Source organism: Salmo trutta, unplaced genomic scaffold (genome assembly GCF_901001165.1).
Source record: "Salmo trutta unplaced genomic scaffold, fSalTru1.1, whole genome shotgun sequence".
NCBI lineage: Eukaryota > Metazoa > Chordata > Actinopteri > Salmoniformes > Salmonidae > Salmo > Salmo trutta.
Window position 1 is genome coordinate 120,001 of NW_021822784.1, and position 20,458 is coordinate 140,458.

Below are 20,458 nucleotides of genomic sequence, written 5' to 3' on the forward strand. Positions count from 1 at the left end.
ACAGACAGACAGACAGACAGACCTGGTATGTGCAGAGAGAGTGAGACAGCATGTTACAACGCGAGGCTCCCAGCATGTCAACCTTCTGACAGACATCGTTCTTCAGCTTCTCAAACAGGTCCTTCGACCCTCTGACCTGAGACTGAACCTGGAGGACCATAAACACAGGTTAATACACACAGTACCTGGTGGACCATACACACAGTACCTGGTGGACCATACACACAGGTTAATACACACAGTACCTGGTGGACCATACACACAGTACCTGGTGGACCATACACACAGGTTAATACACACAGTACCTGGTGGACCATACACACAGTACCTGGTGGACCATACACACAGTACCTGGTGGACCATACACACAGGTTAATACACACAGTACCTGGTGGACCATACACACAGTACCTGGTGGACCATACACACAGGTTAATACACACAGTACCTGGTGGACCATACACACAGTACATGGTGGACCATACACACAGGTTAATACACACAGTACCTGGTGGACCATACACACAGTACCTGGTGGACCATACACACAGGTTAATACACACAGTACCTGGTGGACCATACACACAGTACCTGGTGGACCATACACACAGTACCTGGTGGACCATACACACAGGTTAATACACACAGTACCTGGTGGACCATACACACAGGTTAATACACACAGTACCTGGTGGACCATACCCACAGTACCTGGTGGACCATACACACAGTACCTGGTGGACCATACACACAGGTTAATACACACAGTACCTGGTGGACCATACACACAGTACCTGGTGGACCATACACACAGTACCTGGTGGACCATACACACAGTACCTGGTGGACCATACACACAGTACCTGGTGGACCATACACACAGTACCTGGTGGACCATACACACAGTACCTGGTGGACCATACACACAGGTTAATACACACAGTACCTGGTGGACCATACACACAGTACCTGGTGGACCATACACACAGTACCTGGTGGACCATACACACAGGTTAATACACACAGTACCTGGTGGACCATACACACAGGTTAATACACACAGTACCTGGTGGACCATACCCACAGTACCTGGTGGACCATACACACAGTACCTGGTGGACCATACACACAGGTTAATACACACAGTACCTGGTGGACCATACACACAGTACCTGGTGGACCATACACACAGTACCTGGTGGACCATACACACAGTACCTGGTGGACCATACACACAGTACCTGGTGGACCATACACACAGTACCTGGTGGACCATACACACAGTACCTGGTGGACCATACACACAGGTTAATACACACAGTACCTGGTGGACCATACACACAGTACCTGGTGGACCATACACACAGTACCTGGTGGACCATACACACAGTACCTGGTGGACCATACACACAGGTTAATACACACAGTACCTGGTGGACCATACCCACAGTACCTGGTGGACCATACACACAGTACCTGGTGGACCATACACACAGTACCTGGTGGACCATACACACAGTACCTGGTGGACCATACACACAGGTTAATACACACAGTACCTGGTGGACCATACCCACAGTACCTGGTGGACCATACACACAGTACCTGGTGGACCATACCCACAGGTTAACACACCTTGCGGAACTTCTCCAGGTGTTTGGTTTCCGGGTCGAGTTCCTGAGAGACGTCCTTCATCCAGAGCAGCGCTCCACGGTATTCCGTCCTGGATTTCTCCATCCGGGTCACGGTCAGGAGTGTGTCAGCGATCGCACGCCGCCGAAACGTCTCCACCTCCTGCTCCATCCGCTGTAGGGGCCGGCACAGGACCAGCCTGACACATACACATTATCATAGCAGATCCAGTATTAACTCTGGGGACGGGCACAGGACCAGCCTGACACATAAACATAGCAGATCCAGTATTAACTCTGGGGACGGGCACAGGACCAGCCTGACACATAAACATAGCAGATCCAGTATTAACTCTGGGGGCGGCACAGGACCAGCCTGACACATAAACATAGCAGATCCAGTATTAACTCTGGGGGCCAGCACAGGACCAGCCTGACACATAAACATTAGCATAGCAGATCCAGTATTAACTCTGGGGACGGGCACAGGACCAGCCTGACACATAAACATTAACATAGCAGATCCAGTATTAACTCTGGGGACGGGCACAGGACCAGCCTGACACATAAACATTAGCATAGCAGATCCAGTATTAACTCTGGGGACGGGCACAGGACCAGCCTGACACATAAACATAGCAGATCCAGTATTAACTCTGGGGACGGGCACAGGACCAGCCTGACACATAAACATTAACATCGCAGATCCAGTATTATTAACTCTGGGGACGGGCACAGGACCAGCCTGACACATAAACATAGCAGATCCAGTATTAACTCTGGGGGCCAGCACAGGACCAGCCTGACACATAAACATTAGCATAGCAGATCCAGTATTATTAACTCTGGGGGCCAGCACAGGGCCAGCCTGACACATAAACATTAACATCGCAGATCCAGTATTATTAACTCTGGGGACGGGCACAGGACCAGCCTGACACATAAACATAGCAGATCCAGTATTAACTCTGGGGACGGGCACAGGACCAGCCTGACACATAAACATAGCAGATCCAGTATTAACTCTGGGGACGGGCACAGGACCAGCCTGACACATAAACATAGCAGATCCAGTATTAACTCTGGGGGCCGGCACAAGACCAGCCTGACACATAAACATAGCAGATCCAGTATTAACTCTGGGGGCCGGCACAGGACCAGCCTGACACATAAACATAGCAGATCCAGTATTAACTCTGGGGGCCGGCACAGGACCAGCCTGACACATAAACATAGCAGATCCAGTATTAACTCTGGGGACGGCACAGGACCAGCCTGACACATAACCATTAACATAGCAGATCCAGTATTAACTCTGGGGACGGGCACAGGACCAGCCTGACACATAAACATAGCAGATCCAGCATTAACTCTGGGGGCCAGCACAGGACCAGCCTGACACATAAACATTAACATAGCAGATCCAGTATTAACTCTGGGGACGGGCACAGGACCAGCCTGACACATAAACATAGCAGATCCAGTATTAACTCTGGGGATGGGCACAGGACCAGCCTGATCCATTAACATAGCAGATCCAGTATTAACTCTGGGGACGGCACAGGACCAGCCTGACACATTAACATTAGCATAGCAGATCCAGTATTAACTCTGGGGGCCGGCACAGGACCAGCCTGACACATAAACATTAGCATAGCAGATCCAGTATTAACTCTGGGGGCCGGCACAGGACCAGCCTGACACATAAACATCAGCATAGCAGATCCAGTATTAACTCTGGGGACGGGCACAGGACCAGCCTGACAAATAAACATAGCAGATCCAGTATTAACTCTGGGGATGGGCACAGGACCAGCCTGAACCATTAACATAGCAGATCCAGTATTAACTCTGGGGACGGCACAGGACCAGCCTGACACATTAACATAGCAGATCCAGTATTAACTCTGGGGGCCGGCACAGGACCAGCCTGACACATTAACATTAGCATAGCAGATCCAGTATTAACTCTGGGGGCCGGCACAGGACCAGCCTGACACATAAACATTAACATAGCCGATCCAGTATTAACTCTGTGGACGGGCACAGGACCAGCCTGACACATAAACATTAGCATAGCAGATCCAGTATTAACTCTGGGGACGGGCACAGGACCAGCCTGACAAATAAACATAGCAGATCCAGTATTAACTCTGGGGATGGGCACAGGACCAGCCTGATCCATTAACATTAGCATAGCAGATCCAGTATTAACTCTGGGGCCGGCACAGGACCAGCCTGACACATTAACATTAGCATAGCAGATCCAGTATTAACTCTGGGGGCCGGCACAGGACCAGCCTGACACATAAACATTAGCATAGCAGATCCAGTATTAACTCTGGGGACGGGCACAGGACCAGCCTGACACATTAACATAGCAGATCCAGTATTAACTCTGGGGACGGCACAGGACCAGCCTGACACATAAACATTAGCATAGCAGATCCAGTATTAACTCAGGGGACGGGCACAGGACCGGCCTGACACATTAACATTAACATAGCAGATCCAGTTTTAACTCTGGGGACGGGCAACACAGGGCCTTGCTGGGTTAGGGGTTAGGATGGTTCACAGGGCCTTGCTGGGTTAGGGGTTAGGATGGTTCACAGGGCCTTGCTGGGTTAGGGGTTAGGATGGTTCACAGGGCCTTGCTGGGTTAGGGGTTAGGATGGTTCACAGGGCCTTGCTGGGTTAGGGGTTAGGATGGTTCACAGGGCCTTGCTGGGTTAGGGGTTAGGGTGGTTCACAGGGCCTTGCTGGGTTAGGGGTTGAGGTGGTTCACAGGGCCTTGCTGGGTTAGGGTGGTTCTGACCTCTGCTTGGCCGAGGCACACAGGGCCTTGCTGGTTGCGTCCATCATGTTGCCAGCCTTGGTGCGGTCGTGTTCTGCCTGGAACCTCAGAAACATCCCCAACTCATTCTCCTCCTGAGACAGGTCTGGAACACAGGAATGTCATAACCTCAACATAACCTCAACATAACCTAACCCAACCTCAACATAACCTAACCCTAACCCTCCTGAGACAGGTCTGGAACACAGGAATGTCATAACCTCAACATAACCTCAACATAACCTAACCTTAACCCTCCTGAGACAGGTCGGGAACACAGGAATGTCATAACCTCAACATAACCTAACCCAACCTCAACATAACCTAACCCTAACCCTCCTGAGACAGGTCTGGAACACAAAAATGTCATAACCTCAACATAACCCAACCTCTACATAACCTAACCCTAACCCTCCTGAGACAGGTCTGGAACACAGGAATGTCATAACCTCAACATAACCTAACCCAACCTCAACATAACCTAACCCTCCTGAGACAGGTTGGGAACACAGGAATGTCATAACCTCAACATAACCTAACCCTCCTGAGACAGGTCAGGAACACAGGAATGTCATAACCTCAACATAACCTAACCCTCCTGAGACAGGTCAGGAACACAGGAATGTCATAACCTCAACATAACCTAACCCAACCTCAACATAACCTAACCCTAACCCTCCTGAGACAGGGCTGGACACAGGAATGTCATAACCTCAACATAAGCTAACCCAACCTCAACATAACCTGAACATAACCTAACCCAACCTCAACATAACGTCAACATAACCTAACCCAACCTCAACATAACCTAACCCTCCTGAGACAGGGCTGGACACAGGAATGTCATAACCTCAACATAACCTAACCCAACCTCAACATAACCTAACCCTCCTGAGACAGGTCTGGAACACAGGAATGTCATAACCTCAACATAACCTAACCCAACCTCAACATAACCTAACCCTAACCCTCCTGAGACAGGGCTGGACACAAGTATGTCATAACCTCAACATAACCTAACCCTCCTGAGACAGGTCAGGAACACAGGAATGTCATAACCTCTACATAACCTAACCCTCCTGAGACAGGGCTGGACACAGGAATGTCATAACCTCAACATAACCTAACCCAACTTCAACATAACCTCAACATAACCTGACACCACCCTCAACATAACGTCAACATAACCTAACCCAACTTCAACATAATGTCAACATAACCTAACCCAACCTCAACATAACCTAACCCTCCTGAGACAGGGCTGGACACAGGAATGTCATAACCTCAACATAACCTAACCCAACCTCAACATATCCTAACCCAAACTCAACATAACCTAACCCTCCTGAGACAGGGCTGGACACAGGAATGTCATAACCTCAACATAACCTAACCCAACCTCAACATAACCTAACCCTCCTGAGACAGGTCGGGAACACAGGAATGTCATAACCTCAACATAACCTAACCCAACCTCAACATAACCTAACCCTCCTGAGACAGGTCGGGAACGCAGGAATGTCATAACATCAACATAACCTAACCCAACCTCAACATAACCTCAACATAACCTAACCCAACCTCAACATAACCTAACCCACCCTCAACATAACCTAACCCAACCTCAACATAACCCTAACCCAACCTCAACATAACCCTAACCCAACCTCAACATAACCTAACCCTCCTGAGACAGGTCTGGAACACAGGAATGTCATAACCTAACCCAACCTCAACATAACGTCAACATAACCTAACCCAACCTCAACATAACCTCAACATAACCTAACCCAACCTCAACATAACCTCAACATAAGCTAACCCAATTTCAACATAACCTAACCCAACCTCAACATAACCCAACCCAACCTCAACATAACCTAACCCTAACCCTCCTGAGACAGGTCTGGAACACAGGAATGTCATAACCTCAACATAACCTAACCCTCCTGAGACAGGTCTGGAACACAGGAATGTCATAACGTCAACATAACCTAACCCAACCTCAACATAACCTCAACATAACCTAACCCAACCTCAACATAGCCTAACCCTCCTGAGACAGGTCTGGAACACAGGAATGTCATAACGTCAACATAACATAACCCAACCTCAACATAACCTAACCCAACCTCAACATAACCTAACCCAACCTCAACATAACCTAACCCAACCTCAACATAACCTAACCCTCCTGAGACAGGGCTGGACACAGGGAGGGAGCGTGGGGTTCTCAGTGAAGAGAACAGTATTATCCTCTGTCTATTTCCTGGTCTGTCTTTAATAAAGTGGTAACCGTAGTAACAGGGGTAACTCACATGTGATCCTCCGCTGGTATTTCTCAATCACCTTCAGCAGCTCAGTGGAGGTGGTCTGGACGGAGTGGAACAACTACAGACAGACAGACAGACACACAGACAGACAGACAGACAGACAGACAGACAGACAGACAGACAGACAGACAGACAGACAGACAGACAGACAGGTGTGTGAGTGCAAACATACAGTATACAGTCCAGACGGTAACAGTGGGTCCAGCCAGCCAGCCAGCCAGCCAGCCAGCCAGTAACAGTGAAAAAAAAGAAAGTGTTTTAATCTACTCTACCTCTCAATGTCATTCTCTCTCACCACACCAGACTATCTGCTTTTCTCTACTGACCTGATTACATTCATCTATCTAGACTGGAGCCTTTTCTGACTGATTCAACATAATACTTCCTCCATGCTTTCATATAGTTAGTTATTAACCCAGAGATAGATGGCCACCGCCCTGGCTAGTCTGACCAGAGAGGAGCTTTAACCCCTTCACCACTACTCTCTGGTACCACATCAGTTTAATCAGCCATCTACCAGCACCACGGTAGATGCAGAGGTTCACACAAACCACATTTTACTGGTCGCATACACATATTTAGCAGACGTTATTGCAGGTGTAGTGAAATGCTTGTGTTCCTAGCTCAAACAGTGTAGTATTATCTGACAATTCACAACAACACACAGGTCTAAAAATAAAATCATGGAACTAAGAAATATATGACTACAGGGAAGAGCTATGTCGGAGTCCGGAGTGTGTGTGTGTGTATATATATGTGTGTATATACAGTGTGTCTCTATATACAGTACCAGTCAAAAGTTTGGACACACCTACCCAGGGCTTTTCTTTATTTTTACTATTTTCTACATTGTAGAATAATACTGAAGACATCAACACTATGAAATAACACATATGGAATCATGTAGTAACCAAAAAAGTGTTTAACAAATCAAATATATTTCATATTTGAGATTCTTCACAATAGCCACCCTTTGCCTTGATGACAGCTTTGCACACTCTTGGCATTCTCTCAACCAGCCTCATGAGGTAGTCACCTGGAATGCATTTCAATTAATAGGTGTGCCTTGTTAAAAGTTAATTTGGGGAATTTCTTTCCTTAATGCGTTTGATCCAAAACAGAGAAAGACAGAGACAGACAGAGACATAAAGACAGATAGAGACAGAGAAAGACAGAGGGACAGAGACAGAAAGACTAGCAGTGGTAAAGAATGACAGACAAAGACAGAAACAGAGACAGAAAGACAGAGAAAGACAGAAAAATACAGAGACAGACAGAAAAACAGAGACAAAGAAAGACAGAAAGACAGAAAGAGACAGAGAAAGAAAGAGACAGAAACTGAGACAGAAAGACAGAAACAGAGAGAAAGACAGAAACTGAGACAGAAAGACAGAAACAAAGACAGAAAGACATAAACAGAGACAGAAAGACAGACAGAGACAGAAAGACATAAACAGAGACAGAAAGACAGAAACAGAGATAGAAAGACAGAAACAGAGACAGAAAGACAGAAACAGAGACAGAAAGACAGAAACAGAGACAGAAAGACAGAAACAGAGATAGAAACAGAGATAGAAACAGAGATAGAAACAGAGACAGAAAGACAGAAACAGAGACAGAAAGACAGAAACAGAGATAGAAACAGAGACAGAAACAGAGACAGAAACAGAGACAGAAACAGAGATAGAAACAGAGAGAAAGACAGAAACTGAGACAGAAAGACAGAAACAAATACAGAAAGACAGAAACAGAGATAGAAACAGAGACAGAAAGAGACAGTGAGAGAAAGACAGAGACAAAGAGAGAGAAAGAAAGAGAGAGACAAAGACAGACAGTAAGAAAAAGACAGAAAGACAGAGAGAGACAGAGACAAAGACAGAAAGAGAAAGACAGAGAAAGAAAGAGACAGAGAAAGACAGACAGAAAGACAGAGAAAAACAGAGAAAGACAAAGACAGAAAGACAGACAGAGAGAAAGACAGAGACAGACAGAACGAGAGACAGAGAAATACAGAAAGACAGAGAGAAAGACAGAGACAGACAGAACGACAGACAGAAAGACAGAGAAAGAGAGAAAGACAAAGAGACAAAGACAGCAAGACAGAAACAGAAAGAGACAGAAAGACAGACAGACAGAAACAAACAAACAGAGAAAGGACAACCAAGAAAGACAAAGAAAGACCAACAGAGACAGAAAGAGACAGAGAAAGACACAGACAGACAGAGACAGACAGAGACAGAGAGACAGACAGAGACAGAGAGACAGACAGAGAGACAGACAGAGACAGAGACAGACAGAGACAGACAGAGACAGAAAGAGACAGAGAAAGACACAGACAGACAGAGACAGACAGAGACAGAGAGACAGACAGAGACAGACAGAGACACATTTATAAGAAACTATAAAAAGCCTTCATAGTGTGATTCCACAGGGAAAACTCTCCAACAAAGAGTCAGGTTGTATGAGGCCATCTGATCCCTGGCTGCAGCACAAAGCTGATCTAATCACATAGACACACTACTGTTATACCAGTCTGCTAATGGACTATACAGACAGAACTGCAGAGCTGTCTTCCTCTGATCCAGACAACAGTTAGTAACACAGAGAGAACTGGACAGGAAACAGAACGCGAGGTTCATAGTAACACAGAGAGAACTGGACAGGAAACAGAACGCTCACAGTAACACAGAGAGAACTGGACAGGAAACAGAACGCTCACAGTAACACAGAGAGAACTGGACAGGAAACAGAACGCGTGGTTCACAGTAACACAGAGAGAACTGGACAGGAAACAGAACGCGAGGTTCACAGTAACACAGAGAGAACTGGACAGGAAACAGAACGCGAGGTTCACAGTAACACAGAGAGAGAACTGGACAGGAAACAGAATGCGAGGTTCACAGTAACACAGAGAGAACTGGACAGGAAACAGAACGCGAGGTTCACAGTAACACAGAGAGAGAACTGGACGCATGAGACTCTCACTCTGAGTAACAGCGGGTGAAGCCACCACGTTAGGGTTAGGGGTTAAAGGTCAGGGTCCTACCTCCAGCTTGGCGTCGAGGTCGGCGTCAGAAGCCACCGCGTTAGGGTTAGGGGTTAAAGGTCAGGGTCCTACCTCCAGCTTGGCGTCGAGGTCGGCATCGGAAGCCACCGCGTTAGGGTTAGGGGTTAAAGGTCAGGGTCCTACCTCCAGCTTGGCGTCGAGGTCGGCATCGGAAGCCACCGCGTTAGGGTTAGGGGTTAAAGGTCAGGGTCCTACCTCCAGCTTGGCGTCGAGGTCGGCATCGGAAGCCACCGCGTTAGGGTTAGGGGTTAAAGGTCAGGGTCCTACCTCCAGCTTGGCGTCGAGGTCGGCATCGGAAGCCACCGCGTTAGGGTTAGGGGTTAAAGGTCAGGGTCCTACCTCCAGCTTGGCGTCGAGGTCGGCATCGGAAGCCACCGCGTTAGGGTTAGGGGTTAAAGGTCAGGGTCCTACCTCCAGCTTGGCGTCGAGGTCGGCATCGGAAGCCACCGCGTTAGGGTTAGGGGTTAAAGGTCAGGGTCCTACCTCCAGCTTGGCGTCGAGGTCGGCATCGGAAGCCACCGCGTTAGGGTTAGGGGTTAAAGGTCAGGGTCCTACCTCCAGCTTGGCGTCGAGGTCGGCATCGGAAGCCACCACGTACTCATCCTCCTTCTTCCCCGTGGCCTTGATCAGAACTTGCTTCGTCTTCCAAAACTTCTTCTGCATGCGGGCCATGACCGAGCCGTCCTCGACTAGCAACGCCCGGCCGCCGCTCAGTGTGTCACCTGCAAACCTGTAGGGAGTGGACAGGGTTTCCCCTAGATTACATCTCAGGCATCTCCTTTCATTGATTTAACACTTTTAAAGACAGTGACTTTAAGTAATGATTAGCTGCTTCATACCCGTCCATCTAATCTCCAGCTCTGTTCTGTTCCGGTTGTTCTGTTACATCAACACACAGCCTGAAATAGAGGAGAGCGAGAACATTGTGATGTCACATGCGTATTGTTTAATCCCCGCAGTTAAAACTGTAAGAAAGCCTGTAGCGAGTTGGCGAGATACAACAGGTCACCGTTGAGGTGGTTGTAATGCAGAACTTCTTCATAGTTCAAACTGTAAGAAAGCCTGTAGCGAGTTGGTGAGATACGACAGGTCACTGTTGAGGTGGTTGTAATGCAGAACTTCTTCATAGTTCAAACTGTAAGAAAGCCTGTAGCGAGTTGGTGAGATACAACAGCTCACCGTTGAGGAGGTTGTAATGCAGAACTTCTTCATAGTTAAAACTGTAAGAAAGCCTGTAGCGAGTTGGTGAGATACAACAGCTCACCGTTGAGGAGGTTGTAATGCAGAACTTCTTCATAGTTAAAACTGTAAGAAAGCCTGTAGCGAGTTGGCGAGATACGACAGGTCACTGTTGAGGTGGTTGTGGTGCAGAAATTCTTCAGTAGACATGCAGCCTAAAGACCAAAGAGACTGTGCCCGCGCTTATTGACAGGTTACCTGCTGTGGCCGTGGTGTTAAAATAAACAGGTGAAATGACTGTCCATTACGGGGCGCGCGCAAGATGGCGGTCAGTGCAGATACGTTTTTTTGGTTGCTGAAGGAATTATTTGATTTCCTCACCCAAATATGACCATTTGGTCATTTCTAAGGTCATAAAACCCTGCAGGAATATTATTTAGTTTGTTTACAAAAGTAATTGATTACTTTCTGCAAGTTATTAACCTCTAAAACTCTTAAGTTAGCGACAACACTAGATAGCCAGATCAGCTAGCTAGCTCAAAAACTAGCTTGTCTACATGGAAACTTCCACGACCAGAACCAAAGGAAAAGAAATGGAGAAATCATCAGATGGACAATTAACAGACGGTAGGGTCTTGGGTAGTCCTCTTCATATACTGTTGTGGGTGATGAAAATTTGAAGAGCACGGACAACAATGCTGTCAACCTGCGCCCATCCAGTCAACCTGCGCCCATCCAGTCAACCTGCGCCCATCCAGTCAACCTGCGCCCATCCAGTCAACCTGCGCCCATCCAGTCAACCTGCGCCCTTCCAGTCAACCTGCGCCCCTCCAGTCAACCTGCGCCCATCCAGTCAACCTGCGCCCATCCAGTCAACCTGCGCCCATCCAGTCAACCTGCGCCCATCCAGACAACCTGCGCCCATCCAGTCAACCTGCGCCCATCCAGTCAACCTGCGCCCCTCCAGTCAACCTGCGCCCATCCAGTCAACCTGCGCCCATCCAGTCAACCTGCGCCCATCCAGTCAACCTGCGCCCATCCAGTCAACCTGCGCCCATCCTGTCAACCTGCGCCCCTCCAGTCAACCTGCGCCCATCCAGTCAACCTGCGCCCATCCAGTCAACCTGCGCCCATCCTGTCAACCTGCGCCCATCCAGTCAACCTGCGCCCATCCTGTCAACCTGCGCCCCTCCAGTCAACCTGCGCCCATCCAGTCAACCTGCGCCCATCCAGTCAACCTGCGCCCATCCAGTCAACCTGCGCCCCTCTAGTCAACCTGCGCCCATCCAGTCAACCTGCGCCCATCCAGTCAACCTGCGCCCATCCAGTCAACCTGCGCCCATCCAGTCAACCTCCGCCCATCCAGTCAACCTGCGCCCATCCAGTCAACCTGCGCCCATCCAGTCAACCTGCGCCCATCCAGACAACCTGCGCCCATCCAGTCAACCTGCGCCCATCCAGTCAACCTGCGCCCATCCAGTCAACCTGCGCCCATCCAGTCAACCTGCGCCCATCCAGTCAACCTGCGCCCATCCAGTCAACCTGCGCCCCTCTAGTCAACCTGCGCCCATCCAGTCAACCTGCGGCCATCCAGTCAACCTGCGCCCATCCAGTCAACCTGCGCCCATCCAGTCAACCTGCGCCCATCCAGTCCCCGGCTCAGGCCGTTACCTTACGGCCCGACACTCCAGTCAAGCCCCAGGGGGAAAAGATGAGGCCAAGAGGGTATGCCACTTCTTGAGATGCAAAACAACACTGTGATGCTTTTGACAGCAAAGATAGATGAAAGGGCAGATGGTTAGGAGGACATGGTTAGGAGGAATACCATGAAAACGTATTTTTTTGAAAAAATTTGTACCTTTATTTAACCTTTATTTAACTAGGCAAGTCAGTTAAGAACAAATTCTTATTTACAATGACGGCCTAGGAACAGTGGGTTAACTGCCTTGTTCAGGGGCAGAATGACAGATCTTTACCTTTTCAGCTCGGGGATTCGATCGAGCAACAACCTTTTGATTACTGGCCCAACGCTCCAACCACTAAGCTACCTGCTGGTTACTGGCCCAACGCTCCAACCACTAGGCTACCTGCTGGTTACTGGCCCAACGCTCCAACCACTAAGCTACCTGCTGGTTACTGGCCCAACGCTCCAACCACTAGGCTACCTGCTGGTTACTGGCCCAACGCTCCAACCACTAAGCTACCTGCTGGTTACTGGCCCAACGCTCCAACCACTAAGCTACCTGCTGGTTACTGGCCCAACGCTCCAACCACTAGGCTACCAGCTGGTTACTGGCCCAACGCTCCAACCACTAAGCTACCTGCTGGTTACTGGCCCAACGCTCCAACCACTAGGCTACCTGCTGGTTACTGGCCCAACGCTCCAACCTCTAAGCTACCTGCTGGTTACTGGCCCAACGCTCCAACCACTAAGCTACCTGCTGGTTACTGGCCCAACGCTCCAACCACTAAGCTACCTGCTGGTTACTGGCCCAACTCTCCAACCACTAGGCTACCTGCTGGTTACTGGCCCAACGCTCCAACCACTAAGCTACCTGCTGGTTACTGGCCCAACGCTCCAACCACTAAGCTACCTGCTGGTTACTGGCCCAACGCTCCAACCACTAAGCTACCTGCTGGTTACTGGCCCAACGCTCCAACCACTAAGCTACCTGCTGGTTACTGGCCCAACGCTCCAACCACTAGGCTACCTGCTGGTTACTGGCCCAACGCTCCAACCACTAAGCTACCTGCTGGTTACTGGCCCTACGCTCCAACCACTAGGCTACCTGCTGGTTACTGGCCCAACGCTCCAACCACTAGGCTACCAGCGACCCCAAAATTGAGGCCATAAAAAAACCAACAGATCTACACGGGATCTTCTCTGGAGGCGAAGAACTGTCAGTTCCACATCAAGCTAAAATTGAGGTTGACGAAGGATCTGACCTCTGCGGACAAAGTGACACGGGAGAAACTGTGGCCAATGGTGGCTGCAGCTCGAAAGGCAGGGAAAACTGAATTTTATTATTTTAAAATGATAATAATATCAGGGGTATTGGTGATTTAGTCAAACATAAGGCTATTTTCCTGCACTGCAAACGGTTTAATGCAGACATTTACTTCCTACAAGAGACTCATACATGTTCTTCTGATCTTTTTGGAAGAATCTATGGGGTAACGACATCTAGTTATCATATGGCAACAGCCCCCATTTAAAGGGAAGGTCATCAAATCAAATGTTATTTGTCACATGCGCCGAATACAACAGGTGTAGGTAGACATTACCGTGAAATGCTTACTGACAAGCCCTTTACCAACAATGCAGTTCAAGAAATAGAAAATATTTACTAAATAAACTAAAGTAAAAAATAAAATAAAAATTAACACAATAAAATAACAACAATGAGGTTATAAACAAGGGGTATCGGTACCGAGTCAATGTGCGGGGGTACAGGTTAGTAATGAGGCTTTAAACAGGGGGTACCGGTACAGAGTCAATGTGGAGGCTATAAACAGGGGGTACCGGTGCAGAGTCAATGTGGAGGCTATATACAGGGGGTACCGGTACAGAGTCAATGTGGAGGCTATATACAGGGGGTACCAGTACAGAGTCAATGTGGAGGCTATATACAGGGGGTACCGGTACAGAGTCAATGTGGAGGCTATATACAGGGGGGTACCGGTACAGAGTCAATGTGGAGGCTATATACAGGGGGTACCGGTACAGAGTCAATGTGGAGGCTATATACAGGGGGGTACCGGTACAGAGTCAATGTGGAGGCTATATACAGGGGGTACCAGTACAGTCAATGTGGAGGCTATATACAGGGGGTACCGGTACAGAGTCAATGTGGAGGCTATATACAGGGGGTACCGGTACAGAGTCAATGTGGAGGCTATATACAGGAGGTACCGGTACAGAGTCAATGTGGAGGCTATAAACAGGGGGTACCGGTACAGAGTCAATGTGGAGGCTATATACAGGGGGGTACCGGTACAGAGTCAATGTGGAGGCTATATACAGGGGGTACCGGTACAGAGTCAATGTGGAGGCTATATACAGGGGGTACCGGTACAGAGTCAATGTGGAGGCTATATACAGGGGGTACCGGTACTGAGTCAATGTGGAGGCTATATACAGGGGGTACCGGTACAGAGTCAATGTGGAGGCTATATACAGGGGGTACCGGTACAGAGTCAATGTGGAGGCTATATACAGGGGGTACCAGTACAGAGTCAATGTGGAGGCTATATACAGGGGGTACCGGTACAGAGTCAATGTGGAGGCTATATACAGGGGATACCGGTACCGAGTCAATGTGCAGGGGTACATGTTAGTCGAGGTCATTTGTACATGTAGGTGGGGGTAAAGTGACTATGCATAGATAATAAACAGCGAGTAGCAGCAGTGTGAGTGTGGGGGGGTGTGGGGGGGCCAATGTAAATAGTCTGGGTGGCCATTTGATTAGATGTTCAGCAGTCTTATGGCTTGGAGGTAGAAGCTGTTAAGGAGCCTTATGGACCTAGACTTGGCGCTCCGGTACCGCTTGCAGTGCGGTAGCAGAGAGAACAGTCTATGACTTGGGTGACTGGAGTCTTTTTTGGGCCTTCCTCTGACACCGCCTGGTATATAGGTCCTGGATGGCAGGAAGCTTGGCCCCAGTGATGTACTGGGCCGTTCGCACTACCCTCTGTAGCGCCTTACGGTCGGAGGCCGAGCAGTTGCCGTACCAGGCAGTGATGCAACCAGTCAGGATGCTCTCGATGGTGCAGCTGTAGAACTCTTTGAGGATCTGGAGACCCATACCAAATCTTTTCAGTTTCCTGAGGGGGAAAAGGTGTCGTCGTGCCCTCTTCATGACTGTCTTGGTGTGTTTGGAACATGATAGTTTGTTGGTGACGTGGACACCAAGTAACTTGAAACTCTCGCCCCGCTCCACCACAGCCCTGTCGATGTTAATGGGGGCCTGTTCGGCCCTCCTTTCCCTGTAGTCCACAATCAGCTCCTTTGTTTTGCTCACATTGAGGGAGAGGTTGTTGTCCTGGCAACACACTGCCAGGTCTCTGGCCTCTTCCCTATAGGCTGTCTCATCGTTGTCGGTGGTCAGGCCCACCTTCTCACATGCATCTGGTTTATCTCTGAATATTAGGAAATGTACATTTTTTGCGTTGAAAACATGTGACTTAAACTCAGTATGTAATATCCCTGTAAAAGATGGGATCATATATTTTGGTATTAAAGTTAACAAAGATCAGAAAGAAAGGGCCAACTTAAATTTCTCTCCTGATGTAGAGAAAATTGGAAAGAGATTTTAACTCCTGGTTATTAAGAGATCTTTCTTTATCTGGACGTGTACTATTATCAAAGTCTGAAGGTCCAGATTAGTTTATACCTCCCTTGGGAAGGTCCAGATTAGTTTATACCTCCCTTGGGAAGGTCCAGATTAGTTTATACCTCCCTTGGGAAGGTCCAGATTAGTTTATACCTCCCTTGGGAAGGTCCAGATTAGTTTATACCTCCCTTGGGAAGGTCCAGATTAGTTTATTAGTTTATTTCTCCCTTGGGAAGGTCCAGATTAGTTTATACCTCCCTTGGGAAGGTCCAGATTAGTTTATACCTCCCTTGGGAAGGTCCAGATTAGTTTATACCTCCCTTGGGAAGGTCCAGATTAGTTTATACCTCCCTTGGGAAGGTCCAGATTAGTTTATACCTCCCTTGGGAAGTTCCAGATTAGTTAATATCTCCCTTGGGAAGGTCCAGATTAGTTTATACCTCCCTTGCCTTGGATGTTCCTCTGTCTAACTAAAATGGTTGATACTAAATTATTTAACTTCATATGGAGGAATAAACCTCATTATTTAAGAAAAGCGATAAAATGTAGCACCCAAAGTGAGGGAGGGTTGAATGCTCTGGATTTTAAAACCTCTAATATAATATTTAAAATTAAATGGATACAAAACTATTTAAGAAATAAGGATTGGAATATCATCCCTAGTTTAATATTCCAACAGATTGGTGGTCTACAATTATTACTCAAATGCAACTTTGATTTGGGTAAAATCCCTGTTAATCTTGCTAACTTTCATAAACAAGTACTTGGAACCTCATGTACAAACACAATTTTCCCCCACAGACATACAATCTGGAAAAATAAAGGCATAAAATACAGACATACAGTCTTTGTTTTTCAAGAACTGGTTTGGCAACAGCATTATCTGGGTTAAACAAGTATTGAATAATGATGGACAACTATATGATTATCGAATAATAATTATTGAATAATAATAACTATATGATTATAGAATAATAATTATTGAATAATAATAACTATATGATTATAGAATAATAATTATTGAATAATAATAACTATATGATTATCGAATAATAATGATTGAATAATAATAACTATATGATTATCGAATAATAATAATAATGATTGAATAATAATAACTATATGATTATGCAGAATTCATGAGAACACACCATGTTACATTCACTCCTGAGTATCTGATGGTTGTCAGAGCCGTCCCTAAAGGTGCTGTTCTTCTCTTAGGAGAACATAACAATACTCCAAGTGCGACTGTTGAGGATTTCTGTAGCCTCAATTCCGCTACAAGGAATTGACATTTGATAAACTATAAATGTAATAACATATATATATATGAAAACTATGTCAAGATGTTACTATTGCCTCTGCTAGAATATACTGGAATGCAGCCCCAGGACAAGTGAACTGGAACAAAGTCTCGTTGTTGTCTGGTGAATATTGTCCATCTAATAAGCTGAAAGAAGTATCATACAAACTCATCCATAGAATCTGCCCTGTAAAGACCTTTATTATACACAGAATAGCTATTGATAACAAATGTGCATTTTGTGGTTGTGACCCAGAGACTCTTGACCATTTATTTTGGGACTGTTCTTATGTCAGAAGATTTTGGAGTGAGTTAGAAGATGTTATGAAATAAATAAAATACTATTTAATGTTCATTTGAAAGACTCTGATGTTTTATTTTGATCCAAATGATATCGACCCTGATGTAACTTTCATTGTTCATTTGTTTACTTGTATGGAAGAATCTTTATCCATAAATGAAGTGGACAGGGGGGAACAAAACCCTCTTCACATTGTTTAAGAAAGAATTGAAATATAATTTAGAAATGATCAGTAAGTGAAAAAACAAAAAAACAATACGTACCATAAAACTTTGAGTATTGAAAATGTATCTCGACATGTGATGTAAATTCACTAATAAAAACCACTCGTGTTTTCTATAAGGAGTTCGAGCAGTACATTAAAACCATTCTACATTATTCCAATAAGAAAGCTGTTCACATCAATAGGTGTGTATTTTCAAAGGTCTTCATATAGCCTGTCATGTGTTGTAGCCCCTGGTATATGTTATCATGGTCTGTATACTTCCTGTATGTATCCCGGTGTCCCTGCAATAAGCTGTTCACATCAATAGGTGTGTATCTTCTGTCTTCGTATAACCTGTCATGTGTTGTAGCCCCTGGTATATGTTATCATGGTCTGTATACTTCCTGTATGTATCCCGGTGTCCCTGCAATAAGCTGTTCACATCAATAGGTGTGTATCTTCTGTCTTCGTATAACCTGTCATGTGTTGTAGCCCCTGGTATATGTTATCATGGTCTGTATACTTCCTGTATGTATCCCGGTGTCCCTGCAATAAGCTGTTCACATCAATAGGTGTGTATCTTTTAAGGTCTTCATATAGCCTGTCATGTGTTGTAGCCCCTGGTATATGTTATCATGGTCTGTATACTTCCTGTATGTATCCCGGTGTTCCTGCAATAAGACAGCTGAATGTCGCCAACAGGTTAACCATTATCAGGTATCTGGCTGCTAACTGCTCCTTTATGGCGAGCTAACTACCTGTAGCTGCCCAAGTCAAGCCAGTTCAATGCAGTTCTCTCACCACCAACCTGTTTCCTCCTCACCGCTGCTAGTTCCTGTTCCAGCGGGCTGACAAACGTTTTCCAGGATGACCAGCTGATCAGTTTAACCTGCTAATTCCCTCCAATGTAACGGCAGCCGGTCCAGATCTCTGTCTGCGGATACGACGTCGCCTGTTTCAACGCAACACGTCTCGTATCGTCACATTGGTCCAGATCTCTGTCTGCGGACACGACGTCGCCTGTATCAACGCAACACGTCTCGTATCGTCATATTGTCGAGGCTTTACCTTTGAATGGAGCCGTGAAGAAGTGACGTTGTCCGGCTGTCAGAGTATCCAGCTAGATGACGTTAGCAGCACCAACCAAGTGAAGTGACTCTCAGAAACAGGATATGCAACGTGTCCGTCCTGTCGCTGTGGAGACGTCTCAACATCACAGGTCAAACCAGCTGGAGGACGACCATTACATTTTAAAACGTCCCGAAGGACACGAAACCCAACCTCAAGCAAGTGCAGGGCACATCATGTAGGAGTAAAACAGGCATCTTCAAGAATACAACCCTAAAAAAAACTACAGCAGGAAAATACAACCATCTTTAATCTGAAAACCTGGTGACAGGGTAGTTCTGATTTCAACACTGGTATATCATGGATATAGACAAACATGCTGATTAACAACGACAGTGGGAATGATAAACCACATTATGAACACAGTAGACCTGTATCTATTATCCCCAGAGAGGACAGTAGAGAGAACAGACCTGTATCTATTATCCCCAGAGGGGGCAGTAGAGAGAACAGACCTGTATCTATTATCCCCAGAGGGGGCAGTAGAGAGAACAGACCTGTATCTATTATCCCCAGAGAGGGCAGTAGAGAGAACAGACCTGTATCTATTATCCCCAGAGGGGGCAGTAGAGAGACCAGACCTGTATCTATTATCCCCAGAGGGGACAGTAGAGAGACCAGACCTGTATCTATTATCCCCAGAGGGGGCAGTAGAGAGACCAGACCTGTATCTATTATCCCCAGAGAGGACAGTATAGAGAACAGACCTGTATCTATTATCCCCAGAGAGGACAGTAGAGAGAACAGACCTGTATCTATTATCCCCAGAGAGGACAGTATAGAGAACAGACCTGTATCTATTATCCCCAGAGAGGGCAGTAGAGAGAACAGGCCTGTATCTATTATCCCCAGAGAGGGCAGTAGAGAGAACAGACCTGTATCTTATATCTCCAGAGAGGGCAGTAGAGAGAACAGACCTGTATCTATTATCCCAGAGAGGGCAGTAGAGAGAACAGACCTGTATCTATTATCCCCACAGAGGGCAGTAGAGAGAACAGACCTGTATCTATTATCCCCAGAGGGGGCAGTATAGAGAACAGACCTGTATCTATTATCCCCAGAGGGGGCAGTAGAGAGAACAGACCTGTATCTATTATCCCCAGAGAGGGCAGTAGAGAGAACAGACCTGTATCTATTATCCCCAG

General features: G+C 46.9%; 1 protein-coding gene across 7 annotated transcripts in view; it reads right to left on the reverse strand.

Annotated features, from left to right (window-relative positions):
- The window catches only part of ical1 (islet cell autoantigen 1-like), a 56,919-nt gene extending 37,363 nt beyond the window's left edge, over window positions 1-19,556 (reverse strand). For 2 of the 7 annotated variants that reach the window (XM_029745393.1, XM_029745388.1), the window contains exons 1-7: window positions 18,994-19,556; window positions 10,704-10,763; window positions 10,420-10,594; window positions 6,783-6,855; window positions 4,447-4,570; window positions 1,636-1,831; window positions 23-148 (exon numbers count right to left, since the gene is read on the reverse strand). In XM_029745393.1, the coding sequence (XP_029601253.1) occupies window positions 23-148; window positions 1,636-1,831; window positions 4,447-4,570; window positions 6,783-6,855; window positions 10,420-10,594; window positions 10,704-10,711 (702 nt within the window). In that variant the 5' untranslated portion in view covers window positions 10,712-10,763; window positions 18,994-19,556. Of the gene's footprint in view, window positions 1-22; window positions 149-1,635; window positions 1,832-4,446; window positions 4,571-6,782; window positions 6,856-7,069; window positions 7,153-9,915; window positions 10,395-10,419; window positions 10,595-10,703; window positions 10,764-18,943 lie in introns of those variants that run through there. The other 5 variants (XM_029745392.1, XM_029745390.1, XM_029745391.1 and 2 more) reach the window with 5 other exon arrangements.
- Window positions 19,557-20,458: the final 902 nt, after the last annotated feature.